General features: G+C 41.7%; 1 protein-coding gene across 1 annotated transcript in view; it reads right to left on the bottom strand.

Annotated features, from left to right (window-relative positions):
* The window catches only part of LOC128704208 (vitellogenin receptor Yl), a 32,982-nt gene continuing 23,671 nt past the window's right edge, over window positions 1-9,311 (bottom strand). Inside the window, exons 10-12 of the mRNA XM_070099004.1 lie at window positions 6,705-6,791; window positions 5,869-5,976; window positions 1-497 (exon numbers count right to left, since the gene is read on the bottom strand). Coding sequence (XP_069955105.1) covers window positions 354-497; window positions 5,869-5,976; window positions 6,705-6,791 — 339 coding nt within the window. The 3' untranslated portion in view covers window positions 1-353. The remainder of the gene's footprint in view (window positions 498-5,868; window positions 5,977-6,704; window positions 6,792-9,311) is intronic.

Here is a 9,311-nt window from a genome sequence, read left to right as displayed (position 1 = left end):
GGGCCAGGCTCGTGCATATATATGTGCATATATAAATATGGTGGGAGACGGCACACTTGTTGAAAAAAAATATATATATATATATTTAAACTTTATATTAAGAAAAAAATGTTTTGAAGTTATTTTTTGTGAAAGTGTGGTTACCCGATAGATACACTTCGCTTCGCAATGCTTCACTATGTATAATGCGGTACAATGCCATCGAAGTAGTGAAGGTTTTAATGCATCATTATTCCTTATATAAACTGAACCTTATGGCTGGATCATCCTCACAAACATACTGTCTTGAGTATATATACACTGTACGAAGGTCCTGTGCTGGAGTGTTAATGTTGATAGAGGCAGCTTGAGAGTCACGTGTGGGACGCAGATACACATGTGACATGATCATCGCTCAGCATCAGGTGTGTGGGACAGGCACAAGTGTAGCCGAGGAGAGATGATGCAGACAGCAGACATAAATGGCTACATCTGTGGCTCTCACATGGGTTCTTTATCTGCAATTAAAGAGATATTAACAGAGGTGAGTACCATAAATTACCTACACGATGGAAAAATACACACACACACACACATGCATTACGTATAATGCGATCCTTTATTTTCTACGTTTCGCCCACACATTGGGCTTTATCAAGTTAAAATCTGCATTTATGTATTTTTTCAAGAAAGATATTAACACTGACTTAAATTGATAGAAAAGCACAATACCGTGACGGAAACAGTACAAAAACAACTCCCGGGTTATTTGTGTAGCTTGACCTAACTGCATTCACGATTCAATACACCAGCACCAATACTCTTGATCAGGGGCTCTTAGTCTTTTCACGATTACACCCCCCATCCTCTAACATGTGCCCATACCACCTTAACACACTGTTGAAATCACCACCAGTCCTTTCAGGTTTCAGTATGACTTCAGTATATGTTTATAATAGCTTGGTTTTATTGTACATATAGATAGCTAGGAGCGGAAAAGGTGATAGTTTATTCTTATTTAACAACAGAGATCGAGTCGAGTCCCACAGCCCCATTGTTCGGTTCCCATGGATACCCCTGGTAAGAGCCCTTGCTCTAAATCCTGAGCTGTGATAATGGAGTAGTGTTTTTCAAAGGATACTGTACGAAAAAAAATCTTATTTATGAAAAGTGTAAATTACCCAAGATAACCCAAAAAAGTCGAATAAGGTGTGAGGATAGTCTTTCAGTCAACAGTGGAAAATAACATGATATTTAATGGTGACAAGTTTCAACTGCTTGGATATGGAAAATAATGAAGTACTTAAATAATAATAATATTGCGAGACCTTAGCCCACATTGGCCTATTATTCTAACACTTCCCTGCCAAAGCAAGGAGTGTGACAATTTACGCTGGTTAGTTAGGTCTCTCTTTTGACCTCACAAGCACAGTTGACCTACATCACAATATATCTTTATTTCTACAAGTACATGTACAAGGTATACAGGCCTAGCTGACATCAATGACATATACAGAAAGCCGCTTGTTATGCAGAGCATTTCGAGCAAATTAGGTCAGTTTTGTCCCAGGATGCGACCCACATAGACAACCGGTGCAAAAAAACACGCCCAATGTTTTTATCCTCGCCGGGAATCGAACCCAAACCCTCGCCGTGTGAAGCCAGAGCTTCAGCCACCAGGCCACGGACCACCGTGAAAGGAAAACTGTGTAGAAGCGCACTCAGAGACAATCTTCCTCTCAACGAAAAGTTTCAAGGTGGTCACTAGTGGGTAGCTGTGAAGTATGTTGTGCTACGGTCGCTGAGCCAGCCCAGAGAATCTCACGTTATCTCATAGCAGTAACCTCCATTACTTCAGTTGACGGAAGAGGCCTAGAGCTGTACAACAAAATACTCTAAAGTCAGAGAAGCTGCAGCTGAACTCCCTCAAGAGACCCATGAGCATTAATTCAACCCTCTCAAGAGGTCCAGCAGCAGGAGACCAGCACCTTTAGCTCAACACTCAAGAAGCCTACTACCTGTATCTAACTCTCATGTGGCCCAAGAGCTATAGATCAACACTTTCACGAAGCACAGGAGCTACAACCGAATAAAATTAAAAGACTGAGTTGACGAAACTAGATTTGCCATGTCCGTAGAGAATCATTTACCGCACAAGACGAGACAAAACTTCTGGTTTTCCAGAGGAGGGAAACTGCCTGTTCTCACTGACGTATCACAGGAGCCAACACACTGATCTTCACGACACACATGTGAGCTGTTTTCCTTTGCAACATGTGCTAATGAATGACATTTAAAATGTTTGAATAAGCTCAATTTTATGATACTGTTGTGAGATGGAAAATAAAATTTAACATTTTTTGAACAAATGGAAAGAACTACAAAGAAGTAGGTTGTGTGTTGGTTCAGTGAAACGGGGTTATGAATGGAAATTCAAGAATGAGGAATATCACTGCGTACTAGAAGCGCACTTTTGTTGTATAATGTATCGGGATAAGGGACGAGTGACTGCAGAAAACTTACACAGCCAGAGATAGGACGTCCGACTGTGTTACGTAGTTTGCATTCTTATGCACAAATACATACAGGGGAAATCTGGGACATCAATATATGAAGTTCTCCCCAGTTTCTCTTTTATCCTCTAATATTCCACGCAATATTGACATCACTGCTTATCAATCTTACAAGAGCATGTAGTGGTAGGTGGTGGCCATGTATTAAGGTAACTAGTAAAGTCGATATGGAGTGGTAGAGGCAAGGTAAGAAAAGTTTTGGATGGTAAATTGTGTAATAGATCGAGGTAGGTTTGTGGGAGTGGTAATTAAAAGTGTGAGGGATTGTATAGCAGAGGTACAAGAATCTCAAGTAGGGTATACAATGTCAGAGAGGATGTCAGAGTCAAGGGGCATACTGGTGCATTAGGGTTTGCTCGAGGAAATTGTGTAGATTCCTTATATCCATCGGGTATGAGTGGCAACCACCACAACACTATAATGTTAACTAGGGCCGATAGTGATTTTTTCTTTGTTTAGCAGCAGGATTCACAAAAATGAAAAATACTCCCACTAATGAGAAAAAAAAAGAGAGGGAGGGAGGACTGGGAGTTTAGATTTGATCCGAAGGGAAGAAGAGCCTCTTCACCACGAAAAAGGACTACATGAAAATAAGCAAGGGGAAAATACATGATGTGGTTTTTATCTTGGATTTTTGCATACGAGTTTCTTTCTGTTTCATTAATGACTTCTTGCTTCATCTGTCTCCTGGACTCTGTATGAATCATTTAATTAAATCTCAAGTGTTTTCCCTCTCTCTAATCAATATTTCGAAAGTTCAGTGACTCCTTGTCTCTGTCTGTTGAAGGAGCATCTCTTTCTAACTTGTATATTCTCTCCATTTACCTTAATGGTATGTGTCTGGAGCAGACTGTATAAGAAAGGAGCCAGGCAGCATTAAACTACAGGCCAGTGTCACTGACACTGGCCTGTGGTTTAATGGAGAAGACTATCAGAAGTTTAATGGAGAAGACTATCAGAAGTTTAATGGAGAAGACTGTCAGAAGAGTGGTGGAACACCTAGAAAGGAGAAGGTTCATACATGACAACCAGCACGACTTCAAGGATGGAAAATCCTATTGGAGTTCTATGACAAGGTAACAGAAGTAAGACAGGAGAGAGAGAGAGAGGGATGGGTAGACTGCGTTTCCTTGGACACAGTACCGCACAAGAGACGGGTACAAAAGCTAGAGGGACAAGCAGGAAAATCACTGCAATGGATCAGGGTGTTGAGTGGGGCTCCACACAGGTCAGTCCTATGGCCGGTGCTGTTTCCTGTATATGTGAATGACATGACGGAAGGGATAGATCCAGTGGCGTCCCTGTTCGTAGACGACGTGAAACTAATGCGGAGAATACAAGCGGACAAGGATCAGGAAAGATGCAAAGGGGTATGGACAGACTGTAGGCCTGGTCTGACAAATGGCTCCTGGAGTTCAACCCCACTAAGTGCAAATTCATGAAGCTTAGGGAAGGTCAGAAAAGACCGCAGACGGAATACAGGCTCGAGGGCCAAAGGCTGCAAACCTCACTTAAGAAAAAGGATCTTGGGGTGAGTATTATATCGAACACATCCCCTGAGGCGCACATCAACACAATAACCGCTGCAGCATATGGGCGCCTGACAAACCTAAAAATCGCGTTTCGACATCTACGTAAAGAGTCATTCACGACATTGTACACCGCGTACGTCACGCCAATATTCGAGTATGCAGTAACAGTACGGAACCCACAACTGGTTAAGCATGTCAAGTAATTAGAGACAGTTTGTAACAAGACTAGTCCTGTAGCTAAGGTGTATGTCCAATGAGGAGAAGTTAACGCAACTCAACCAGATGACACTGGAGGACAGGAGGAATAAGATGCACATGATACCGACGTATAAAATACTGAGAGGAACTGACGGGAAGATGAACAAGGACAGAATATTTCAGAGATGGGATACAGAAACATGGAAACACAAATGGAAGTTGAAAACTCAGACGAGTCTTAGAGTTGTCAGAAAGTAGAAACGTCTGGAGAGTGAATTAGTAGAGGCAGGATCCATACATGGCTTTAAGAAGAGGTACGACAAGGTTTTTGGAGCTGGGAAAGAGTGGACCTAGAAGCGAACAGAGGAGGGGGGTGGGGGTCTCAGGAGCTGTGAATCGGTCCCTGCAGCCACATGTAGGTGAGTACATACTGGAGAATACAACCTCAGAATGCACGTATGTGCTCGAGTGTTTGTTCTGTTCTGTTTACTTTGTGACTGATATTTTCTCATAGGTCTTAATGCAAGTGTTGTACAGTGTGCCTAACACCAAGGTAGGTGAATAAACCATACCCCCGGCCGGGATTGAACCCGCGGTCATAGAGTCTCAAAACTCCAGCCCGTCGCGTTAGCCACTAGACTAGGTGAATACATTAATAACGCCTAGTAGTTTTGAAATTTATTGTTTTTACATGTCACAGTAATTAAAGCTAGGTTATATTTTTTTTTTTGGGGGGGGAACATTTAACATTAACCATTTATGATGCAAATGGTTTCGAAAACTGACAAGTTAAAGAATAAGGCATTTTTGCAAATATTGCAAAAATGTCCAATTCTTCCTTATGTTTATTTAACAACTTTTGTGCCTAAAGTGCGCAATATCACAAGTGAACTGGCCCTCTGAGTTCTAGCATGGCCACCCCTCCTTCAGAGTGCTGGCCCTGTACTTCCAACCTCCAGACTGGGTAACCGGTTACCTTGAATCACTTCATAAATGTTACATTGCTTATATCCTACCTCGCTAAACCTTTCACCGTGCCCCTCAAACCCCTACGGGACGATCCCTAACCCCCTTCCTTCCAGCCTGGATTTATACACCTTGGTCATCTTTTTCCTGGTATATCTCCAATAAAACATTTGACGAGTCTCTCCTCAGCCCTCTTGAATTACATCTTCCGTGACATCGCAACCAACATCTTTTCCTTCACATTAACAATTAATTCTTTCTCATCATTTGTACCATATCCACGCACATTCAAATAAACAAATTTTAAAATTTCCTTCTGTCTTTTTTAATAATGGCTAGACAAGAACTGGCCAGGTACAATCCATTATTTCAACCTTTTGTACCACCAGTAGGAAGTTTACAACTATACTTTCCTGTTCAGACATAATGCTGTTACAAACTATACTGACTGGCTCAGATATCTACTCATTTCCCCAATGACATTATGCATCATGTCCCGCACTTCAGTGATAGGACACGGAACTCACCTTCATATAGAGTGTAGGACACGCAACTCACCTTCATATAGAGTGTAGGACACGCAACTCACCTTCATATAGAGTGTAGGACACGCAACTCACCTTCATATAGAGTGCTGTGTGGAGGATTTTGATCCCAAAGGGTCTGTTGGATAAGGGCATCATTACAGGAGTCTTGGTAGCACAATCCTCCTTATTGCACATCCATACCTGTAATTAAAAATGTTAATGTTATGAAAGGCTTATATGGAAGAGATATGCGTGAATGTTAACACAAAGGGAAGTAAAATCAATTAGGGTAAAAAATCAAGGAACGAGTCAGTGTCTTATTTTCATTTGAAAATAAGACACTCACTATTTTTTTAGTTATCCTAGGTAATTTATATATGCTACTATGTATGATAATTGTACTTATGTGTACCTATAAATGAGGAGTAGTTGGAGGAGGAGCTGTTGCTAGGAGTGGGTGGAGGAGGAATGGATGGCGTAGGAGCGGGTGGTGGAATGATTGGTGGAGTGGTTGGATGACGATGGCTACTGAATAGAGGCCTGAGCTTGCTACCATCTGCAGCTCATAAGACTGCCATCCCCACGAGCCCCTTTGAGGCGGGGTAGATGGCAGACCAGAGGCCTAGCTTCTCTCTACGAGCCCCGTGAGGGCGGGGAATGTGGCTAGGCCTGGGGACACTTGGTCCCAAAGATGAGGAGGTACTATACCTCCTCACATGGGAGACTTAAGTCTCGAGACACTCCCCAGATAGGGAGCCAAGGCCATGTCACCACTACTTGGAAAAGACCCGGGCCGGGAGAATACCGGCGAAAAAAAAAAAAAAAAAAAAAGATGGCTACTGGAAAAATTTCAGATACTTGTAAAGGAAATGAACATTAACGGAGAAAGAGGAGAGAGACGCACAGTAATCAAAACAACAACCACCCACCTGTTTTGTTGACCAGTCTGACCAGTACAGTTGATCACCGAGAAGATCCATGGAGAAGGGATGGTCAATCTTGGCACCCACCAGAGACTGGGGAGATGCGCACAATACACTGCACTTGACACATGTATAATTATCTTATGTGATATATCACGGTACTTTACTCACCAATTATAAAGCAAAAACAGATGAAACAAACTGTAATGTGTGTGTGTGTGTGTATATATATATATATATATATATATATATATATATATATATATATATATATATATATATATATATATATTCAAAAAGTCGGCCGTCTCCCACCGAGGCAGGGTGACCCAAAAAAGAAAGAAAATCCCCAAAAAGAAAATACTTTCATCATTCAACACTTTCACCACACTCGCACATTATCACTGTTTTTGCAGAGGTGCTCAGAATACAACAGTTTAGAAGCATACACATATAAAGATACACAACATATCCCTCCAAACTGCCAATATCCCAAACCCCTCCTTTAAAGTGCAGGCATTGTACTTCCTATTTCCAGGACTCAAGTCCGACTATATGAAAATAACCAGTTTCCCTGAATCCCTTCACTAAATATTACCCTGCTCACACTCCAACAGATCGTCAGGTCCCAAGTACCATTCGTCTCCATTCACTCCTATCTAACACGCTCACGTACGCTTGCTGGAAGTCCAAGCCCCTTGCCCACAAAACCTCCTTTACCCCCTCTCTCCAACCCTTTCGAGGACGACCCCTACCCCTGTTTACTGTGATCTTATTGCAGCGTATATATATATATATATATATATATATATATATATATATATATATATATATATATATATATATATATATATATATATATATATATATAAATTTTTGGAGTTAAACAAGTTAAGAAAGCCTAGGGAACAAATGGATTTGTCAATTAAAAACAGAGAAGGGGAGTTAGATGGGGAGATGGAGGTTTTGGGTAGATGGCGAGAATATTTTGAGGAACTTCAATGTCGACGAAGAAAGGGAGGCGGTAATTTCATGCACTGGACAGGGAGGTATACCATCTTTTAGGAGTGAAGAACAACAGGATGTGAGTGTGGGGGAGGTGCGTGAGGCATTACGTAGAATGAAAGGGGGTAAAGCAGCTGGAACTGACGGGATCATGACAGAAATGTTAAAAGCAGGGGGGGGGGGGGGTATAGTGTTGGAGTGGTTGGTATTTTTGTTTAATAAATGTATGAAAGATGGGAAGGTACCTAGAGATTGCCGGAGAGCATGTATAGTCCCTTTACATAAAGGGAAGGGGGACAAAAGAGATTGTAAAAATTACAGAGGAATAAGTTTACTGAGTATACCAGGAAAAATGTACGGTAGGGTTATAATTGAAAGAAATAGAGGTAAGACAGAATGTAGAATTGCGGATGAGCAAGGAGGTTTTAGAGTGGATAGGGGAGCAATGTGGCAGATGTTGCAAGTGTATGGAATAGGTGGTAAGTTACTAAATGCTGTAAAGAGTTTTTATGAGGATAGTGAGGCTCAGGTTAGGGTGTGTAGAAGAGAGGGAGACTACTTCCCGGTAAAAGTAGGTCTTAGGCAGGGATGTGTAATGTCACCATGGTTGTTTAATATATTTATAGATGGGGTTGGGATTAAATTATGGGGAATCAAATACAAAATGGGAAGTGATACAGTTGCTTTTTGCTGATGATACTGTGCTTATGGGAGATTCTAAAGAAAAATTGCAAAGGTTAGTGGACGAGTTTGGGAATGTGTGTAAAGGTAGAAAGTTGAAAGTGAACAAAGAAAAGAGTAAGGTGATGAGGAGAGTATCAAATGATTTAGATAAAAATTGGATATCAAATTGGGGAGGAGGAGTATGGAAGAAGTGAATGTTTTCAGATACTTGGGAGTTGACGTGTCGGCGGATGGATTTATGAAGGATGAAGTTAATCATAGAATTGATGAGGGAAAAAAGGTGAGTGGTGGGTTGAGGTATATGTGGAGACAAAAAAACATTATCTATGGAGGCAGAGAAGGGAATGTATGAAAGTATAGTAGTACCAACACTCTTATATGGGAGTGAAGCTTGGGTTGTGAATGCAGCAGCGAGGAGGCGGTTGCAGTGGAGATGTCCTGTCTAAGGGCAATGTGTGGTGTAAATATTATGCAGAAAATTCGGAGTGTGGAAATTAGGAGAAGGTGCGGAGTAAATAAAAGTATTAGTCAGAGGGCTGAAGAGGGTTTGTTGAGGTGGTTTGGTAATTTAGTGAGAATGGATCAAAGTAGAATGACATGGAGAGCATTTAAATCTGTAGGGGAAGGAAGGCGGGGTAGGGTTCGTCCTCGAAAAGGTTGGAAGGAAGGGGTAAGGGAGGTTTTGTGGGCGAGGGGCTTGGACCTCCAGCAGGCGTGCGTGAGCGTGTTCGATAGGAGTGAATGGAGACGAATGGTATTTGGGACCTGACAATCTGTTGGAGTGTGAGCAGGGTAATATTTAGTGAAGGGATTCAGGGAAACCGGTTATTTTTATATAGCCGGACTTGAGTCCTGGAAATGGTTAGTACAATGCCTGCACTCTAAAGGAGGGGTTCGGGATATTGGCAGTTTGGAGGGATATGT

The sequence above is a fragment of the Cherax quadricarinatus genome, chromosome 66 (genome assembly GCF_038502225.1).
Source record: "Cherax quadricarinatus isolate ZL_2023a chromosome 66, ASM3850222v1, whole genome shotgun sequence".
Taxonomy (NCBI): domain Eukaryota; kingdom Metazoa; phylum Arthropoda; class Malacostraca; order Decapoda; family Parastacidae; genus Cherax; species Cherax quadricarinatus.
The sequence above is the reverse complement of the archived record's forward strand: the minus strand, read 5'-3'. Positions and strand labels throughout refer to the sequence as shown.